The 21,644-nt window shown below is 39.7% G+C and overlaps 1 protein-coding gene across 7 annotated transcripts in view; it reads right to left on the bottom strand.

Moving 5' to 3' along the window:
• The window catches only part of CA8 (carbonic anhydrase 8 (inactive)), a 72,921-nt gene extending 51,555 nt beyond the window's left edge, over positions 1-21,366 (bottom strand). For 5 of the 7 annotated variants that reach the window (XR_016465193.1, XR_016465194.1, XR_016465195.1 and 2 more), the window contains exons 1-3: positions 21,077-21,328; positions 20,666-20,857; positions 16,772-16,896 (exon numbers count right to left, since the gene is read on the bottom strand). Coding sequence is in view for 4 of the 7 variants with exons in the window: in XM_090137622.1 (XP_089993748.1) it covers positions 16,772-16,896; positions 20,666-20,857; positions 21,077-21,155 (396 nt within the window). In the remaining 3 variants the exon portion in view is untranslated. Of the gene's footprint in view, positions 1-16,771; positions 16,897-20,665; positions 20,858-21,076 lie in introns of all 7 variants that reach the window. The other 2 variants (XM_031612810.2, XM_090137620.1) reach the window with 2 other exon arrangements.
• Positions 21,367-21,644: the final 278 nt, after the last annotated feature.

Genomic DNA, 21,644 nt, shown 5'->3' on the forward strand with positions numbered 1-21,644 from the left:
GGTCTCCTACAAAAAGTAAATAAAGCAAAAAATAAAACTAAATGTGTTCAAGGCTAATGTAGGCATGACTTGACAAAGTCCACATTTAGTAATCCACGTTACTAAAGGTACTAAAACGTTCTTCACCTTCTGGTCTGAAGGTGTCTGTAACTTTGAGGTTCTGCTCAAGAATGCTTTAAATGTTAGTCTCCTTGAAACAAGAATCACCGTTTTGTACTGGGTTTCTGTAGCTCAGCGTAGAACAAATTTCTGGTCAGTGCTAAAAATGCTTCTGCATTATTGCCTTAGAGGCAGCAATAATTCCAGTAGATTAGCACTCTGTTTTTTACACAGTAGGTTGTAAACTTGTTGCCATAAACACTTGTGGAGTCACACAGTACCAGCAGGTTCATAAATGGGTTGGATGAATTATGTCCACAAACAGATAAAAGAACAGGCAGAGATGTAGCCTTAGGTCCAACAACTCACAGATGATTGAGTACAACACAGGAAGTGGTAAGACTGAGGTGCTCCTCACACAGCATCTCTTACTGCCACAGCTGCAGATGGAATACTGGATGGAACACTGGTCTGATCCCACATGGTATTCATTATGTTCCCATGTTTTGAATGAGGTGATGTTTGGAATTGCTCTTCACAGAAAATGTTCTGTTACTAGGGATACATGAGATGAAATTAGAAAGGAAAACCCATGAAAATTAATAATGCCAAAATACATCCCAACAAGCCATTAGGCCTCACATCTTCTGCTTTCCAATAATCCTATGCACACACATTTAAATAGATGTCAACATCTGTTTAAATACATGGAAGCCAAATCAAAATTATTCTTCTACAGAACAGGAAAAATGTAGCTCAGATGGCAGCTGGATAATTCAATGAACAAGGGATTCAGAAAGAGGAATATTAGTAAGAAAGTTGTAAGACCTAAATGTCCTAAGTGTCCCTTGAAAAATGTTCCTTCCAAATTGGGGTTTTTCCTATGTATTTGTGTGACTTTCTGGAGCCCTTTTGCCTTCTGTTTATTTGATTTTTTGCAATATAGCATCAGAAAAAACCATCACATAACAGTAAAAGAAAAAATGACAGCAAAAAGACTACAAACATAGAATTTGCTAAAGAGGATAGTGCACAAACAACGTGGCCTCTAACTTTTGTAAATATTAATGGGAATCAGATGTGCACAGAGGAAAGTCCTCAGTGCTTTTATAAGTCTTAAAACTATCAATATAATGTCTGCATACACTGAGAACTTCATAGCAGCCAGGCCGACTTACTAGCTCAATGATCTGTGTTTTGGTAACCTTCAGTTTTACATTGATTTGACAGCTATATTGATTTGAGACATTGATTTGAGAGTGCCTGCTCACAAGTGGTGGGTGCCAGCCTCTGATGCGAGCACGATTATATGGGTTTTTTAAATAACCAGCTCAGTGTATTGGCAGCTCACCAGTGTGAGCTTCGTTGTAGGTACAAACAAACTAAGGCAGGAGATGCGCTGTTCAAGTCGCCAGCTAACGTGTTGATACTCAGTAATCAGGTTGTTTCTATACAACCAGAATGAGTGAGCTGCACTGCTGATTGTCATAGCTGACTTGGAATGCTAGACAGTGTACTTTTACAGAAATACCAGAAGTGTGAGAAACTCCTTAGCATTCCAAAATCCAAAATTATCTGGAGCCTTTTAGTATTCCAGTTGTAAATTAAAGAATTGTAGTGACTTAAAATCCTTAAAGATGGATGAACTGAAAATTCATAAAGGCAAACAATAACCAAGTACTGATAGAGCTGATTTGTTTTGTGAACAGCTGGAGAGATTTTCCCTCCCAGGAAAGATAAAGGAATTATTCCAGGCAGTGAAGTGAACTCCACAGAAGGATTATTTGGTATAGAACAAATATCAAGGATCCTCTTAATTTTCACCTGATTCAACCAAAAGACTTTTGATCCTAGTCCTGATGTCTTTGCCCACGAAAAACAGACGTTGACATTAACTAATTACCTATCTCAAATCAACACTCCTTCAAAACTGAGTAAGGACCTGAGTTTTGGGCTTTAAATGCAATAAACAAATGAAAACATCACACTTCAATGAGTTCCTTTCTCTATCAAGGAAAACATTTCTTCTATCAATACGAAAAGGCCATTTATGCAGAATAAGTCACTGGGATGATGAATGCTGGCAAGAATTGGAGTCATTCTATATGACCTTGTACATTTTTTAGTTCTGGAAACCAGCTTCTATCAATAAAAAAGTATTACAAGAACATGCACATTTTTCTTCTACAGCACTGGCTGCTCTGTGGATCCTTGCAGGGAGCAAAAACAACCTTTTAAGATCTATTGCTGGCCTTATTGTATTCTTAATTCGCACTTAAAACCATAGAATCACAGGATGATGCAGGCTGGAAGGAGCCTCTAAAGGCAATTGATGCAAATCCTCCTTCCTCCACACAAAGTAGCACCAATTTCAAAGTCATCTTCTAATTCAAAGTTGGATCAGGTCGCTCAGAGCCTTGTCAGTCTAAGTTCCGTGTATCTCCAAGGATGGAGATCCCACAACCTCTTTGGGGAGCATCTTCTACATTTCATCTCCCTCACAGTGAAGAGCTTTTTCTCCTTCCATCTAATCAGCATCTCTCTTGCTGCACACTAATTTCCTTTGCTCTTTCACAGTTCTCCAAAGAGCCTGGTGCATCTACTTTCTGATGAGGAAACCAGACATTAATTACCCACAACCGCTAGAATGATGACTTTTGATTGACTCTCAAATGGTGACTTTTTCTGAGACCATTAGTAAATGTCTCCTAGTGAATAAGTTTCACCTAAGCCTATTTTCACCTGAGATTACCTGACTCTTGCAGTATCAGAAAGTCACTATTTTGTCTTTCACCAATGCATGCTGCATCAAGTGTAAACGAATCTTTTGGAAGAAGCTTGTTCCCCAGTCAGAACTAGGCTATGCAGGTATTGCTTGTTAGCTATGCAACTGACAATTACAAGCTCCAGAAAAGTCTGCTTAGTCCAGTACTGTTACAGACCAAGAATGCAGACCCCTACCCGCTCCTTCCCTGACGCAGCTCCATGCCCCCTGTCGCTGTCACACAGAGCAGAGCTCAGCGCTGCCCCTCCACTCCCTGAGGAGCTGCAGCTACCACGAGGCCTCCCCTCAGCTCCTTTGCTCTGGGCTGAGCAAATCCAGGGAGCTCAGTCTCCCCTCATACACCTTGCCCTCCAGACCCTTCATCATCTTTGTAGCTGTCCCCTGGATGCTAATAGTTTTTTGTCCTTATACTGTGGCACCCAAACAACACCCTGTGCTTGAGGTGAGGCTGCACAGCACAGAGCAGAGAGGACAGCCCCTCCCCTCTCCCAGTGGCAGCACTGGGGCTGGTGCACCCCAGGGTACGGTTGGCCCTTTGGGCTGCCGGGGCACACTGCTGACTTAGATTCAACATGCTGTCAACCAGCAACCCCAGATTCTTTTCTGAAGGGCTCCTGTCTCCCAGTCCGTTTGTATATCCAGCGTTGCCCTTTCTCAAGTGCAGAGTCCGGCACTTGTTCCTGTCAGATTTTATGTGGTTGATATAAAAACAACTGCTCTGCTAACTATTGTAGAACTTAACAACTGTTCTCCTGGACTCACCCAGTTTTGTTAAAGACCGGTACATTCCCACTTCATCCACAACATGCCATAAAAGCTGAGGAGGGAATGGTACGAATGGGAAACTCCAGATGCCTAACGAGAGCCGACATATAGTCTTTCTCCTAGTTTAAAAAGGTCGAAATGAAGCTGAGGATTTCAGCTAATAATAATGGATGGCAACACAGCCTAGCCATACGGTAATGATGCATAATTTCAACAAACCAAAGATTCCATCAACAATATCATGCAAGGACAAAATGTGGAAAAAAATATGCCTTACTATTATACACGCGCACAAGAATTTATGAGTTGATACTTGACTTGGCACTGAATTGCTTCAGGAAGCAATTGACTAAGCTGCTGGCAGTGACCATAACATACAGTAATTAAGCTTCAAAGCCTCACAAGGGGACCAAACCAAGGATATGACCAGGGCACACAGGTTCAAGAAAAGTGATTAAAAAAATAGAAAGTTAGTTATTAACAGCCTGAAGGAGAGGTTTAGGAAATTAAAGTTCATGGAATTGATACAGAGGCTGTTGAAAAATATCTTATGAGAAGCAAGAGTACATGTACATACTTCATAACATAAGAAAGAAGCAAATACCCATGAAGTACAAAGCCTGCATGGTTCAGTCAAGAAAAATATACTCTTTTTAAAATGCAAAGGCAAATAAAAACAAATGATTCTATTATGAACTCTGGTAAAAGTAGTATGAAGAAGAGAAGGAGTCAGTGGCCAAGAGACTTATTAATCAGTGTTCTTGTTTTATGCTTGTATACTTGAATTTTTCAAAGCTTCTGTTGTGGATAGGTGCCAAAATGCCACTGAATTTCAGTGGGAATTAAAGAATACTTAATATTTCACACATAGATTATTGTCAAAACAAAGGCACAAAGGGAACTCTGTGCCTATCTTTGAGAGCAATGCTGAGATCAATGCTAAGACAGGCTGGAAGCAGTGCCAAGAAACACAGATAACACTTAAGAGTAAAAAATCTCCCAAGTAGTGTAACGTGGGAGAAGGGAGAACACAACTTCTGCTCAACCTCTGCTTGTTATAATTTATTGAAAGTCTAAAGATCTAGCCCTAGTCCATCATTTAACTGTCAGGCTTTTGAGTATGTAATTAACAAGATGATATTCCTTGAACAAAGTGACCTGTAATCTAAAATTAGTCAAATTAGGTGGAAGCAGAATGTACGAAGCTGTTTCGACAACTCTGTATCATAGTATGAGATAAAAAGTGTCTCAGGCCAAAACCTAAATTCACAGCTAAAACATTCAGAATAAATGCTCATTTGTGATATCAAGATATCATCCAGAAAAATCCTGACTGACTGCCAGCTCTCCTCTCCATGAACACCTTTCAAAGAGGGTTAAACTGTAATGTGGTTGTAAAGCAAATTATTTTAGTTATGTTGTATAAGGAATTGTTGCAAATGTACCTTCCAGAATCTATTCTTTCCACAAAATCAGCCATGAAGCAATTGCCTAAACTAAAAGAATAGACTACAGAAGAAATTCTAGGCAATTGTGCAACATACCTTCAGGAGTGTCACTGAAAAGACAAGGAATAGTGGGACTACTGAATTATCTGTTAAATCGACAGAAATGTTCACTGTGGCAAGTTCCTTGTGCTATAGAAGTATTTACCACATTGGTAAGCCATATAAGAAAAAAAATGAAAATATTGCAACAGCTAACATTAACCAGGCTTTTGTGTTCCCTCTGAAGAATCTAGCACCTTGCAATAGTCTCATTTCACATAACAAAAAGAACTCCTGGTCCACCGGAAAAAAACAAATTAATATCAGTAATTACAACTTTTGAGAGAATCAAAAGACCACAGCTACAGACAGTAAGCTAAAAAGAAAAGGAAACCAAAAATAAATAAATAAATAAATAAATAAATGATCCATCTGAGTGCTCTTCTTTCTGTTTCAGCAACAGAAGATAAAAGACTAATAAAAGAAAATTATTTAACCTTGTTAAGAAAAAAAAAAAAAAAAAAAATGGGTCAAATCTTGCGTCCCTCTTCTAACTAAAGATGGGCCAACTTGTCACAGAGAAGCTTCATTTCCAACATTAGGAAACAAGAAACTGGCACAAGGAAGCTGATGCAAAGCCAAGCACCACTGCAGTCTCTCAGCACTTGCATCAGGGATGCAAGATACAGGCATAAAATGTACGATTAATGCAACCACAATGCCAGTGTGGGAGAAGATTTAAAGAGACCAATCTCCAGAAAGCTCTGCAAACCCTGCCTAGACCCTTTTCATCCAGGGCTTGAACAGAAGGTTAAACCTTCACCTCAGCAGCTCACAGAGGCTACTGACATGTGACATTAGCTTGTTTGCTTCTTAAAAAAACTACTGGCAAGGCATCAACAGGTATAGGAGAAACTGAGGACACAATAATTTGTAATTCACCTGTATTTATTTTCTCTTCCTGTTTGAAAGCTCAAGCAGTGCTTATTTCTACTGGCATGCATAGGAGATAAAAGCAAAACAAGAATTAATAAAAAATGTACACTTTTCTAACCTCAGTAAAATTATACTGGCTAAGTAAAGGAATGAAAAAGGCAAAACATCCTTGACTCTATTTTGCTGACTTTCGATATTCAGAAAGAAAAGCTACATAATTCTTACAGTCAAATTCATAAGTAGGGCTCTTCACTGTGCCAAGTTTCTACTCAGGATGTGAAAAAAGGAGCACCACAGAGCAGAATATTGTTCCCTGATACCACACCTGGCTTCAGAAAACATGCAGACTGTGGTTCCCTCGGTCTGCATCTACCTGTGCTAAGAGGAGAACATTCACATTCAAGCCTTTATCTTTCCTTCCCCTGAACTCTGAAAGCCAAAAAGGAAAAAACAAAGATTTCAGTGCAGAACTCTCCATCCTGCTGTTACTCCGGATTGTGGCCAATCCGCTTGGTTGTATGTGTACGTCTGCACATGCTTTTTTATCTGCAAAGTGTGAAGCTCTTCTAAAAGGACTGGACCTTGATGAATAGCTGATGACATTACAGGCTAGCAATGCCATCAACACGGAAAACACAGAGTGGTGGAGGTTACATGGTTAACACTGACAGTGCTATTTATACAACTAGGTATTTAATATGAGCATGTCCAGTTCCACAAAGTGTTGGCTGCAACATGCTGCCCTGGACTTAAAACCGGATTGTTTGTATATGGAAGGATTTAAATCAACAACTTAATTCTCAACAATAGAATCTTTAATGAAGGCAGAAAAACAAACAAACAAACAAACTAATTCCCTTCTAATTTATTAAGATTTATTAATAACTTATTTGAATCTCATGGTTTTGTGTGTGCAAGCTAAGGGTCTCTCTAAAAAAATGACGATCTGCAGCTGCATGTTATCTTTTTAAGTCATAATCTCAACTACTCTCCAGCAAGCAGTTGTTCATCCATACTATACTCCTCAAGGAAACTGAGACCATTTATTTTCTGTAATGTTGGCTGTATTTTCATCAGAACAATATACCTTGTAATGCATATCCAACAGCTGCCAAATGAATTGTGCTTCTGCACATTGCATAATGGTTATTATACTTTTCTCCATTCCCCTAGATGCATGGACTTACAAAATTTTGTTGAACTTTAATTGTGCCTCAGTCCAGTTCATTACATGGCTTAATGGGAGGTAGAAATAAGCAGTGAGACTGCCCTATTGGCAACTGTGTGGCCTGCATAGCAAGGCATCAGATAGCCCTATGGTTAAACTGCAGAACTGAGATTTACAACCTAAATTAGCTATTTTGGTACTGCAGTGTCTGAAAATCTTTCTAGAACTTAAGCATATAGGAATTATGAGTCAGTTCTCCATCAGTTCTGAAAAAGATATGTGTGATGATGGACAAATAATCTCCCTGAACTTGTTTTCTACCAGTTCATTGGCAATACAAGAATTTGTCTCACTTGCACAGACGGAGGCAAAGATTACATTATTTGTTCTTGAGAGGCACTCAGGCATGACAGTCAATCTTGTTGAAGCTTTCAAAGCTCTTCAGCTCTTAGGTAAGCTTCAAGTTTTATCCTCCACCTCTTAAGAGCCATATGTCTACCATTAGCACAAATTTAAAAAAAAAGGGTATTTAGGTTATCATCAAAAAGCTGCTGTTTCTTTCACTCATATCCTGAGGTTAACCTACAAATTGGTCTTGACATAAGCATTCAGCATGGAAAGGGAATAAATAAGTAATCTTCTTTCCCAACTTCTTTCAGAACTGACAGATTTTGGGCAGAAAGACTGAGGCATGGTAGTAAGGGCAAAGTTTCAAGATGCCAGGAAACTGACACAAGATGTAAGCAATAACCATAGCAGAAATTAGAAAATGATGTAGAACCAAGGCAAAAACAGTCAAGGGCAGACAGCCATGAAAAAAAAAACAACAGGGAATAGACCTGTGTGCTCAAATCAGGGCTTAAATCCTCCTCAGAAGTCTCATCTTCTAAGTGACTACACAAGCTCTTCTCCCGTATACAGCACAGTGAAAACATAAGTAGCCATCTTGTTAAAGTTCAGAATGGGCTTTGCAGTAAGGGATGTCATAATAGCAGCCTCTATATTCATGACTACAAGTACTGTGACCAAGACTGTTCTAGGAGAAAGGCAAAGCAGTATTTTTGCTCAAAGAGAGGAAAAGATTCACATATTTTAATGAAGTATCAGAGGCTGCTGTGGTTCCACCACAGACAAGGACTGCTAAGAGCTATTCAGCCTTCAAGGCCTCATGCTTCCCTCAGTGAGGATGTTACTACCACCTTTGATTGAACACTGCACCTTAGCCTAGTATGACAGCAAGAAAATTTGGTGTAAAATGTCTATTACTGGCAAAATGCAAAGACTCAACTTCTGGCAGCACTAAACCAGTAAGCTGAGTTACAACGGAATAGAGAGCACAGAGAATTGATTCCCTCTTGATTCACTTCTCGCTTTCTTCTCATCATTTCATTGAATCATTGACTTAATAAGATCAGAAAAGTCCAAGATCAGAAAAGTCCTCTAAGATCATCTAGTCCAACAATCAACCCATCAGCACCATGCTCACCAAACCACGACCCTAAGCACCATATCTACATGTATTTTAAAAACCTCAAGGAAATTTCCTTCAGCAAACTTCTTTCACCTGAGATGTTCTCCTTAGAAAAGTTATTCCTATTTCACTCAATCATTTGTAGTTTGGACCATTTATATCTCAGAAGAGTACTGAAGTTCTCCATTCTGGCAGAAGTCACAAATTACAGACTACTGCAACTGCCACTTCAAAAGAGTTTTCAGATGTGTGCGATCCATGAAGCCTCAAGCACATGACTAGCTGGAAGTAAGATAACTCTTAAAAGAGAAACTGAATAATAAAGAAACATCAGTTCTGACAATTAATGCCACTCTTCTTTGACTTGGTGTCTGGCAGCTTGTATGTCTTTCACAATACAATGAATAAATCGCAGATTTCATACAGATGGAGAAATAACACTACCTCTGAAGATGTGTACAGTTCTTCCACAGGGCTTAACATGGATATTTCTTAGATGCTAGTCAAGCTAAATGCATGTTTCTAGCACAACGGCCCATTTCTGCATTTATCTGAACCATGAATCCACATTATAAAGCTCATAGATCATATTCCATGATAAATGAAAACTACACATGAGTGAGCAATACAAGAGCCAATCATGTTGACAAATTACCTAGAAACAAAGTATACTTCAGAGACTGCATGTGCCTATTTAGGTCAAATTATCCTTCAACCATTATAAAAACATAATACCGAAGGAGCTTAGCAACTAGCAATCCTAAGAGTAATAAGCTGCCTCTGTGTGCTTTTACAACGATGGTAATTTTGTTTTTATCTTCTTGCCAGTTTTCATTTAGTATACTGGGAGGGAATAAAGACCTCTCCGCTTTACACCACTGCTTAAAAAAAAAAAACAGTAACATCAAAGAGAAGATACATGAATTAGAAGACCAATGAGTGTAAGATGTATAGCATAATACAGAAAAATACTTAAAACACCTGTACACATGAGGCTAACATCACACGTAATACAATTCACTGACAGCCCTGAAATTAGTTCTAGAACTGATTTTGCCCATGGAGTACTATGTAATACTAATTATTATTATGCTTCTAAAAGACAAAATGTGTACACATAATGTGTAGAAGATTCTGTATCTCTATAAATCAGCAGATTTGGAAATCAAAACTGAAAATATATGCTTAAATATATTGGTCTGTTTTTCCTGAGTTTCTCCACAATTCTGTTCTCAAAAATTAGATAATGTTCAATGGCCATGTCTACTTTTTTTTTCTCAAAAATTAGATAATGTTCAATGGTCATGCCTGCTTTAATTGATCTTTTATTTATAACTTGTCAAAGATTCAGCTCCATAGCTCGCTGAAGCTTCCTGAGAAGTGGAAGTGCAGAAGGCAATGGCAGTCTCTTCTTCCTGGGATCCAATGGCAGGATGGGAACGGCACAAACCTATGCCAGAGGAGGTTCAGATGAGGCGTTAGGAAATACTTTTTTTTACCATGAGAGTGGTCAAACACTGGAACAGTCTTCAAAGAGACATAGAGAGGTGGTTGATGTCCCATGCCTGTAAATATTCAAGAGGCACTTGGATAATGCCCCCAGTAATATGCTTTAACATTTCGTTAGCCCTGAAGTTGTCAGGAAGTTTGACTTGATCTTTGAAGATCCCTTCCAACTCTCTTCTCTTCACTCCTCTCCTTCCCCTTGAACAGCTTTTTTAGGTTTTAGTTGTGTATATCACAACTTTTAACAAAAGGCAGTGTAGGATTGCAGCTATTTTTATTTATTTATTTAAACAATTAAATGTTTAAATAACATGTCTGACCATATCTCTTAGAACGTTGTTTGGTACAGTTATGAGCATCCCATTCATTATCATAGTAATTACATGAATGAAATCATTTTCTTAGAAGAAGCATTGCTTTAATCATGGCCCACAGTATTATTCTGCAATGATTTCAAAATTTAGCAAATGTTCCAAGCCACTGAGTGACAAACTACTCTTCCATTAGAAAACGTGGAAAATTTCTAAGCAGTGTTCCAAACCTCAGCATGAAGGTATGTAAATCATTCCGGAATTTGCTCTGTTTGCCTCCTCTTAAATCAAGACTGCCTAAGCTGGATGTTCTTCACTCCTAGGTCTTACGTTACTCAGGTAATAGGATTTATTCCTCAGTTTAAAACATTTTCTTTTATAGTTTATGACTAGGATTATAGTCCCATTAAAACTACCATCAAAAATCCACAGGTTTCAAAACTAAGCTCATGTATCAGAAACTGCTGTCATTACGCATTAAGTTCTGCTTGCCATTCACACCTACCCAATCCCACTGAAATTTATAAATTTCCATGTCAAGAGGAAATGACAGGGAAGCCTTCTATTTCAGCTACAAATAATGTTTTATCCTTTTAAACAGAATAATTTGCTAACAAGCTAATAAGTAACTGAACAAAACAGCAAGACTAAAGAAAGTGGCAAAGAATACCTAAGGTTGGCAAAGAATAAACATCTATGTTGAAAGTACATCACTTCCTCTCAAGAAACGGCAGGAAGGGGATGCATTCTGTGCATGTTTGTGACTACAGATCTCAACACAGAGAAATCCTCACACACAGACTGTAAAGATTTGAGAGCTGAGAATTGTAATGTTGGCAGCCTAGCTTGACGCTTGAAAACCATAACTCTGATGCAGTCCACAGGCAGGTACCATCTCCAGTGAACAGAGGGAAACTTAATAACTTAAACTGGACAGAGGGTATGCTTAATTATACATAAGCACCTTCTAGCAGATATTTCAGTAACTCTGAAAGAGACTACAGAATGATTTACTCTCCTCTTCATTACACAACAGAAAGGAACACCGATTTTCCTGTGCAGAACTGATTCTACAACTGGATTTTCATCTGTTCAAAAACAGATAATAATACAAGTTTTAACCTCCCTGAATATCTCTCTGAAACATTTTTAAAATGGTTTTCTGCCAATCCTCTTCTACTGAGAGTTTTCACATGGTTCACAGCTAATACAATCCTACATTTTAAAGAGATTGGATTACAGGGAATAAATCCCTGGTCAAATACAAGCATTGAAAGGAGCCCTTTTATTCCTTAGTTACAGTTTTATTTCAGAACAGCAGCCTCGAAACAACATTTTCTTTATGCTCAAATTATGGCTTTGGTTACACCAACACTTGAGTAAATACAAGGAAGAGACACCTTTAAGACATAATTTTCCCTATATTTTCCTTCATTTCAGAAGCTGTTAAAACATATTAATTTTTTACATAAAAAGGCATTGATGTCATCCCATGATTGATCTTCTGCTCTCCTGTCCTTTTTGGACTATAAATTGGTTAGGCCTGGCATTACAATATGCCATGTCGATACAAAGATCAGGTACAATGGGAGTCCATTTTTATGTATCCCGATAGCAATTTTGTTAAAAAAGAAGAAAAAATGCTCATGGCATGACACGAGCAGTCCGTTGCTACTCCTGTATCCATCTGTCTCCCTCTTACACAGCAAAGACAAGGAGGAGAGGCAGACCCTCATTAGAGTTTAATAATCCACACTCTTGGCATGAAAGAGAGAAATATATGGAATAGTTCCTCTCTCGTTTGAACCTAAATCAGGTTCAGTTAACATACATGAGGGCACAAGCATGGGTTTTACTGCTCTGTGAAAATGTGTACTGCAAAGCATGACCTGACTTTCTGGTACCTTGTTCCACTTACTGACAAGAAACAGTCTCCCAGTGTTAAGACAGTTACTGAAAACACAACACAACTGGTAGTCAAAGGTCAAGTAACACTATTTATGTGCAGTAGAAGTACTTAGTGAGAACAGTTTCTGGAGAAAGTTGCATGTCTTCTTCCAGTTTCTGTCCAAAACGCAAGAGCAGCCCTTCTGATCTGTTTTTTTTTTTTTTTTATGAAACGAAGAGAAGAGTATTCCTCTGATTAAAAAATGTGTTATAGTATTCACCTTTGACAACTATTTATTCTTTTGTCTTATTTTCCTGACTGATTGCAAGCACAGATGTTTTGATGAAAACAAATACGCTTGTATATTGTTGTCAACATTCTGACTTCTTCAGTCAAGAAAGGTGAAAACACTTCTTCACTGAACTTCAAAAAGTAATAAACATAACAATGCACTCAGCCTCCAACTCATATAAATAATGTTCTTCTCAAGTGTGAACAATTTCAAGCTGTTTCAAAAGTTACTTAAGTTTAGGAGTCACATCTACTTCACCATGAACCTATATATCTTAACATGTGCAAAGGTCCAGCTGTCGAGTAAGAAATAATAGATTGTTGCACTAAGAGACACAGGATATTACCTAACTAATATGAGATATTGCTAAATTTCTATACAAGCGGATATGGTATCAGAGATTAAAGATTAATGGACTTGAGTGCACCCTCAATGAGCTAGAGTGCACCCTCAGCAAGTACGCTAATAACACTAAGTTGAGTGGTGCAACTGACATGTCAGAAGAAAGGGATGCCATACAGAGAGACCTCGACAGACTCGGAAGGTGGGCCCATGTGAACTTAATGAGGTCCAACACAGCAAAGTGCAAGGTTTTGCACTTGGGTCAGAGCAATCCCAGTTATGTATACAAACTGGGAGAAGAACTCCTTGAGAGCAGCCCTGTGGAGAAGGACCTGGGGGTCTTGATAGATGAAAAACTGAACACAAGCCAGCACTGTGCTCTTGCAGCTTGGAAGGCCAATGGTATCTTGGGCTCCATCAGAAGAGGGGTGGCCAGCAGGGAGAGGGCAGTGATTATCCCTCTCTACTCTGCCCTCATGAGGCCCTATCTGGAGTACTGCATCTAGGTCTGGGGTTCCAATACGGGAAAGATGTAGAGAGGTAGGAGAGGGTCCAGAGTAGGGCCACAAAGATGATCAAAGGGCTGGAGCGCTTCCCCTATGAAATCAGGCTGAGGGAGCTAGGCTTGCTCAGGCTGAAGAAGAGAAGGCTGCAAAGAGACTTCACTACAGTCTTCCAGTATTTAAAAGGGGATTATAAAAAGGAGGTGAATGAACTTTTTACTCAGGTAGGCAGTAAGAGGAAAGGAGGAATGGTTTTAGCTCAAGGAGGGAAGGTTTAGATTGGATGTCAGGGGGAAGTTCTTTACAGAGAGAGTGGTGAGGTGCTCAGAGAGGGGTGTGGATGCTCTGTCCCTGGAGGTGGTCAAGGCCAGGTTGGATGGGGCCCTGGGCAACTTGGTCTAGTACCAGATCTGGAGATTGGTGGCCCTGCCTGTGGCAGGGAGGCTGAAACTTGATGATCCTTGAGGTCCCTTCAAACCCAAGCCATTCTATGATTCTATGATTCTTTGATTCTATGATTAAGAGATTTAAGAAGTGAAGAGTTTTCTTCCAGACTTGAAAATAATACTTTTTAAAGTCATCCTTTACAAAGATCACTACACTGATAGTCTGAAGCTTCTGCAACTATCTGTTCCATTAAATAATAATAAAATAGCTTTACATTCTTCAGTCCTAAAAACCAGGGCCGCTCCAGATAATAAACAGTTCAAATAGATCTCTTTAAACACAAAGTTTCCACATTGTTTTTTATAGAACTGCTCCAATTTGCTAATAGTTTAATGAAGCATGCAATCTGCACCTAGTCTGTTGCGTTGTAAACACACGCAGTTAGATCAAGCTCTTAGGTTTGCATATTACTGCATATCTGCTTGGCTTGTCTTCCTCTTGCAAAAGGAAGAGAGTTCAAAATTCTTTGAAATGCTTTGTAAATTCATCTCTAGTTTGTTAGGAGAAACATTGTGCTAGATTTGCCCCACTGGCAGCAGAACTAAACTACGCGCTTGGTGCTCGATGTATTTAAATATTTATATTTATAGCCATGTATTTGTGTTCAAAGAAACAAATACCACTTAGTATAGTAAGAAAGCATAAACTCCCCCAAAGTGCTCTGCATCTGAAAAATAGGCATCTATCACCATTTATGTTCAGTGCTCACTAAGAGGCCCAGTGAAATTCCCAGCCCAGTATGTGTTCAGAATATGTTGATTTCCCACAGCTGCATAAAATAATGCTGATGTTAAAAGTTAAGAAAATAAATTTCTCAGTCCCCTAGTCCAAATGTTTGTTGTCCACAAAACCAACAAGGTGGGGGAATTCTTGGGACACAAAAAGAAAATCATCCATTCTGGACTCATTAATGGTTACAAGCACCTTAAGTCCAATATTTAATTTGGACAATTTGAGCTGGATTTAATACAACTGCTCTTCACAGATACAGGAAATGAAGTGCATGTAACTCATCTGTCAGACAGAGTGCTTTTTTTTTTTTTTTTGCAACATGAAACAGAAGATAATAAAGTGGCTCAAACAATACACCTGTGCTCAACAGATCTTGGATATGATGGTATCAACCACGCTGTCATTTTCTGCCAGAAGTAATCTGCATAGGGATCTGTTTGCAAAATTCAACATTAATGCTATATTTAAAGCGTATTGTAAGTCTTGCAGATATTATTAGTCTGTTCCTACATGCCACCAAGACTGTCTGTAGAGTGATCCTTGATAAAAGAGGAGACTGGAAACTGGATTCACAAAAACAATGCTTGGCATAATTTATGTCAGCATTTCTTGACCACCACATGCTGAATCTGTCCTGAGGAACAGCACCAGGCAGAGCTGCTTCACAATGAACAAACTATTTCCTGCATCATAGGAACACTGTAGTAGCATGAAGTTATTGCCCATACAAACTATATTAAGCCAGGTAACCAGGATGCAAAGGTGATTTCTCTGCTTTCCTTTTGGTTGTTGAGTCTTCCCCACTCAATTAATTCTCCTGAATTGCCAAGATCTGCCTGAAACCAACCTATACAGTCCATACAGTCCACTGAGTGACTTCATATTTGCCTGGTTTTTGTGATGAACCAGTGCAAAATCAACACCAGAAACTTACATTTCACTCCAAAGAAAGTATCTAAGCAACCCTAAAAGTTAGATTGATGGTGTAAGCCAACTTGCATTTTACAATGAGTTCTTCTGTAAGCACTCTAATACTTTCTATAGCCTTTACTATAAAACAGTTCTATTCCCACTGTCTGAACTCACAAATAACATTGCCATAAATTTCCTAGAACTGAAAACAGGAAAAAAAAAATAATAATAAATAATAATAATAATAAAAAAGAAAAATATTGCTTCAGGCTCCTAAGGAATTATGAAAGATATTTAAGGCAAGAATAACTCAAAGATAACTGAAAAAAAATCTTGACAGTTTATTTAAAACTAATACAGAGTACAGTAAATGAAATAAAAATTGCAAAGCTTAAGTCATTAAACATCAGATTTGGTGTCTGATAGTGTTGTAGCCCATGGTCTAAGTGATACTCCAAGATATTCCTGGAAAAGTATAAGCAATGGGAAAGTGAACAGTGAATAATGAAAGGCTGCTGGAGGGAAGAAGGCATTAGTCCTAGTATTTGGGGAGCACGGGAGTCCAAAACTGGCATCTTGTAAAGAGCTGAATTTTTTCAGACTCCATTATTACTTTGCTTGTGTTTCAAAATTTTGAAATTAACTGAAATATTAAAGAACATATCTAAGAGTATCACATAACCTTCATATTTCAGATATGTAAAGCTGTTTCCTTAACAAATTACTATACGTTTCCTCCAAATGTTCCTAAATTGTTATTATTCACCAAGGTAACATTTCCAGTAGCCAGTTCTCCCCATATATAGTTATTAGTCAAGGTGACATAGGAAGTGTTGAAACAGCAGATCTTGTTAGAACACTAATATTGTTAAGACAGAAGTTAATAATTCTGAAAGTTAACTTTACGACCAATTAATCACATGGGGTCAGTGCTGGAGGCATTCTATTCCAGATGTCTATCCTAATTTACCGTCCCCAAGGCCTCGGGAAGACAGTTTTGCAGGTGAAATATAAAGCACTAAAATGCTGAGCTAAAAGAAAATCTCTTTTGAACTTCCACAAAGTCAAACTAAGAATTGAAATCTTTTGGATTTAAATGGTTTTATGCAATGCAGCGTCACTCTTACCTCCATAGGAAAGGCTTTAAAATTAACCGTGTGCTCAGAACCACGCTGGTTTTCTCTCCCCCAGTGAAATCGAACATCGTGTAGTTCAAACTCATGTCCTCGAGGTAATGGCCCCCCTATTAACACTGAGAAAGAACACAAATGGTAATACACTCAGCTTTGTATGAGACAAGCCAATAGATATATTCTCTAAATACAATGAGGACATTGCTGCAAGCTTATTCTCAACTGAGTTAAAAAGGGAAGTTGACAGAGGTGAGATCTTTACTTTAGAACTTCTGTGCAGGTACAGAATGTAGGCAGTTATAAACAACAGTGAAAACAGTGTCATGCTGCACTCTTAGTTTTATAAGCCAGAACAGGTGGTTCATAACACAAAATAAAAACACTGTACCTTTATCAGAAGAGTGAATAAGTTTATTGCTGTTATCAAGACGGTAGCCACATGCTTTAAACAGATGGCAGAGGTTGTGAATCGAGCTGGTCACTACCTTCAGCTAGTCCTGAAAATGCTTAATTTTCATCACCTATATTTGCTATGTACCACAGAAGCTGACAGAAAATTTTGCTTGCCAATATTTGCCAAGTTAAAGGTAGTAAGTCATACGCCACCTGTCAGGCTCTGATATACAGAATACCTCCATAGTGAAATATAATCAATATATATAATCATACATGTGCTTATTTCCTTAAAAACAGCTTCTAAACAGCAATAGCTTTTTCCTAACATTTTTTTTACAGAGTCCAGTATTTCTTAGAACTATCTATCCATATTTACTGCACAAAGCAACCGCTTCACATAATAGATTGAGTCTTTTGCATTAATGGAGCCTTCTACCCTAACAATAAGTACTAAAAGCAAGCAATTTTGCTTGGACTTTTTTGAGTTCCAGCCTACTTCAGAATTAATGAATGGAAATATTTGGCCCAGGGATTTGCGAATTGGCTTCATACCAATTTCTACTCTGTATGCTGTAGGTAACTTTATGCTAAAATCATTTGAGTCCTGGCTTCTACATAGGATTGGGTTTCATTTAAAGTCACTCATAGTATTCCTCATATTGCATCACATTCTGGCTTACATTTCACTGACTTTGAAACTTTCACAATCTTTGATAATTGATAAGGATTATTTAATTAGATAATGTACAGGTTTAGAGAATAGCAGTTCCATAACAAAAAAGTTTTTTTGATGTACAATCTAAGTAGCCTTGGAGTAGTTTGGACCATAAGATACACTGTAGTAGTAAAACAATTCAGCAATTGAATCATACTGCAACTGCACAAAAACAAAAATACTGATTAAAAAAAAAAAAAAAAACCTGATCAATTACAGTTTTCAGTCACTAGTGCTGAAGAAATATTCAGATTAGTTCTCTTTTAATGATTCATCATAATTAATCTAACAGCTATAAGGGTTCCTCAGATTAAATGTCCTAAATATGATTATGAATTTAAACTTGCTTCTTAAACTTTCTTTACCTATATTCTACTCATACCTATATCTGTTGGGAAAAATCTGCAAATCTAGTGAATATTTGGGAAAACAACCAATTGAAGTACTTAGGAAAATGTAGAAGAATAAAAAGTTACATGATAATTAGGGTTACTTCTTAGGAAAGCCGATCATTTCCTGTTTTAAAATATTGTTCCTAAAAAGTGTAGCTAGATTAAATGTCTTCTATATGAAGTAGTTCTGTATCTGCAGGAGCTTCTAAGACTTCAGTTTTGAAGCTTAATTTATACACTGATCCTGTGATAAAAGTATTTCAGTGCATGAAACATGGTTATCTTTCTTTGCCTTTCATCAAATTCTGATCCTTATAAATGTGTGAAACATTTAACTATACTTTCCAGCAATTTTTGATCCTTACGAGAAACCAAATCATCTGATTCGCAATCTACTAATGGCTTAAGAGAACTCTCTCTGTTATATGGATCCTCCAAAGCAATTTTCAATATCCAATTCCATAACACAGTTGGTCATGCTTATTCCACCTAATGCATAACATATGTATGATGATCAAATTGAAAGCAGCCTGTAAAAATGTTTACAATTATATAATAAGAAGGATTGGAGAATTCCAGATGGAGCGTGTCCTGAATTGAAGGATAAAATAATTCACCAAAAAGAACAAATTGGCTTTTAATATGTACTTAATCAGTTTATGTTTTCCACAGAGAAGTTCTTCTTTGACTGACAGCATTACAGTAGATGCGACTCTCTTGCACATCAACTGGACAAAGTTTCAAAAGCACTTAGTGCTCAACAGTTCCCATTAAAACAATCTGGCTAAATGGATTTGTCATCAGAGATCCCCTGTGAGGAAGAGAATCTGCAGGAGTTTCCGCAATCCCTGAATATTAGCCAGAATACTAGGTCAAACACAGCTTCTTAACTCTTTTCTTCCCTTTGTAGAGGTAAGTAATGTCTCCCTCTAAACGTGGAAAAATTATCCCGTTTAAAAATGGAAAAATAGGGAATACGAAACTAAGAAGAAATTGAAAGTAAATCAGGAATTCCTAAGTCCTAATCCCATATCTCACTCATAAAACTTTCATTCTATTTCACTTAATTTCTTACATTTCAGCACTCATTAGTCTGACATCAATCTGCATTCCGGTTTAAAAAGTATTTTTCTTTTCCTGGGTCTCGAATAGTTTTGAACACGCACATGGTGTGTCAGTCCCATCTTACTAATTATTGCTACGAAGTTACAAACTGCCTGCAGAAAGGAGGGTTTAATGAGTTGCACTTTGGCATGCAAGCGACAGTGTTGTTTGCAATCAGTCTTACTCTGGAGGAGAATTCAGTGACTTTCCTGATCTAGTAGAGAGAATCTTACTCTCTGAGAAAAGAGCCCTGCTTCTGATGAAGGCAATAAAACTGACAGAAAGTACAAAATTTCTGTTCTACTGGAAATCTGCAAAAATCTGTGGAAACAAGTGTTCTGTTTTGTAATAAAATATGAAATTTACCATGGAACAGATATATCATAAAGGAAAACATAATTATTCAAAGAACAAATGCTTCTGTTTAAAAAAATTAGTGTAAAACTGAACTGACTGCCTCACCACCAACACAGCTGCAGCTCATAGGACTATTGGGATCTCAGAAGGAAACAAAAGTTGGGCTGTCTTGTGGTTTGACAACCTTCAGCTTTTAAATGCCCCCAGAAGGCAACTGCTAGCTAAGACTGGTTATAATAACTTGGACACTCTTCAAAACACACGGCAAGAACTACCACAGGGCTGGAAAGCACAATGAGCTTTCTTTGCCAAGTCCCCTGACAGTTGTCTCCTTTGTAGAGAATAGTTTATCCACATGGAAGATCTGAACGAGATACTGTCATTTCACTAAACTTGAAACTGTTTATCAGCTTCTAGTTCTTATTTGTTGAATTAACCTGAAAAACCTTTTAAGAAATGAGGACTGCTTTGTTACCTGCTCTTCATCAATATTGCAGGTATGTATAACCGGACTATCTGTGTTAACTGATTAGTTAGTACTCACAGCCCACTGAAATTAATGGGAAAAGTTTAGTTTAACTTACACGGACTTCAGAAAATGGACAGATTTTGCCAGTTCGGCATCACACCGTCCTAGCAATAGCAATAGCAGACAGCTGTCAGCACACTCGATGACAGTACCACAGCAGGGTCCAACCCCTGCTCTGAGAGTCCCCAAACGTGCTCTGGAGCACCCTCGCTGCCCATCCAGCTTGGCGCTGACACGCTCCCTTCCCAAAGCCCGTCCCAAGGCAGCAGCACCCACCCCTCCTCCGAGCCGCAGCCAGCGCTGAAGCAGCCCCTCCTATGGGCGCACAGCAGCCCGAGAGGCAGCGAGCGCCCAGGGAACGCCGCCGAAGAAGCGTAAGCAGTGTCGAGGCATACCTGATTTGGACTTGAGTGCGATTTGAATGGAATGCCCGTCGTTAATCACTTCGCAGTCGCGACACACGACGTAGTTGGGCGACAGGCGCACTTCCAGGAGCGAGGGGTCGTATTTCGCTTCTCTCGAGTTCAAGTTGATGGGCGACTGGTACTCCCCGTTGGCGTCGGGAAAAATCAGTCCCCACTCGACCCCTGCAACGCCGGGAGAAGTCGTTACGTGGCGATCCATCCCCGGAGCCCCCGCCTCGCCCCCGCCAAAGACGTGGCCGTTATCGGTCGCCCCTGGGGCTCCCCGGCTCCCCCGCCATCCTCCTCCCCACCGCGCCGCGATGTAAATCCTCCAGCACCACCTCCTCTGCCCGTGGGGAAAGTTTCCCCCGCCGCAGCCGCCGTCCGGCGCCCGCTCCTCACCTTCCTCGTAGCCCCACTCCGGAGCCTCCTCCCTCCGCGGGAAGGGCTCGGCTCCCTCGATCAGGCTCCGGTCAGCCATGGGGACTGCTCCCCTCGGGCCGGGGCTGGCTGCGCGGCTGACGGGCGAGGCTGCCTCCCGGCGCTGCGTCGTGCTCGGGCCCTGCCTCCGCCCCCGCGGGTGGCTGGCGCTGTGCGGCGACGGGCAGGGACGGGGGCTGGGGGCGGAGGGAGCCGTGCGCGAGGGCCGAGCGCTGCATCACGCCGCCGCGGGGCCGGGCACGGACGACCGCCCCCGGCGGAGGGTGTGAAGGCGGTCGAGGTTGTGCAGCCCGGCTGGGATTCCCCGTACGACGCCCTTCGCCTCGGCTTCCCGCCGCGGTGTCTCGGTGTGCGCGTTGGCAGCACCCCTGTGTGTGCTGGGTATGGACAGGGAGAGCCTGATCTACAAGTGCAACGTCTGCTTGCCCCTGCGGAGGAAGCTCCCCAGGCTTTGGACAGGATAGGGCTAAGCAGCTGGTAAGAGGCCTGGTACAAAAGGACCAAGAGGTCCTTGTGGACACCATGTCGA

This window comes from Phasianus colchicus, chromosome 3 (genome assembly GCF_987193195.1).
Source record: "Phasianus colchicus chromosome 3, bPhaCol1.hap1.1, whole genome shotgun sequence".
Lineage (NCBI taxonomy): Eukaryota > Metazoa > Chordata > Aves > Galliformes > Phasianidae > Phasianus > Phasianus colchicus.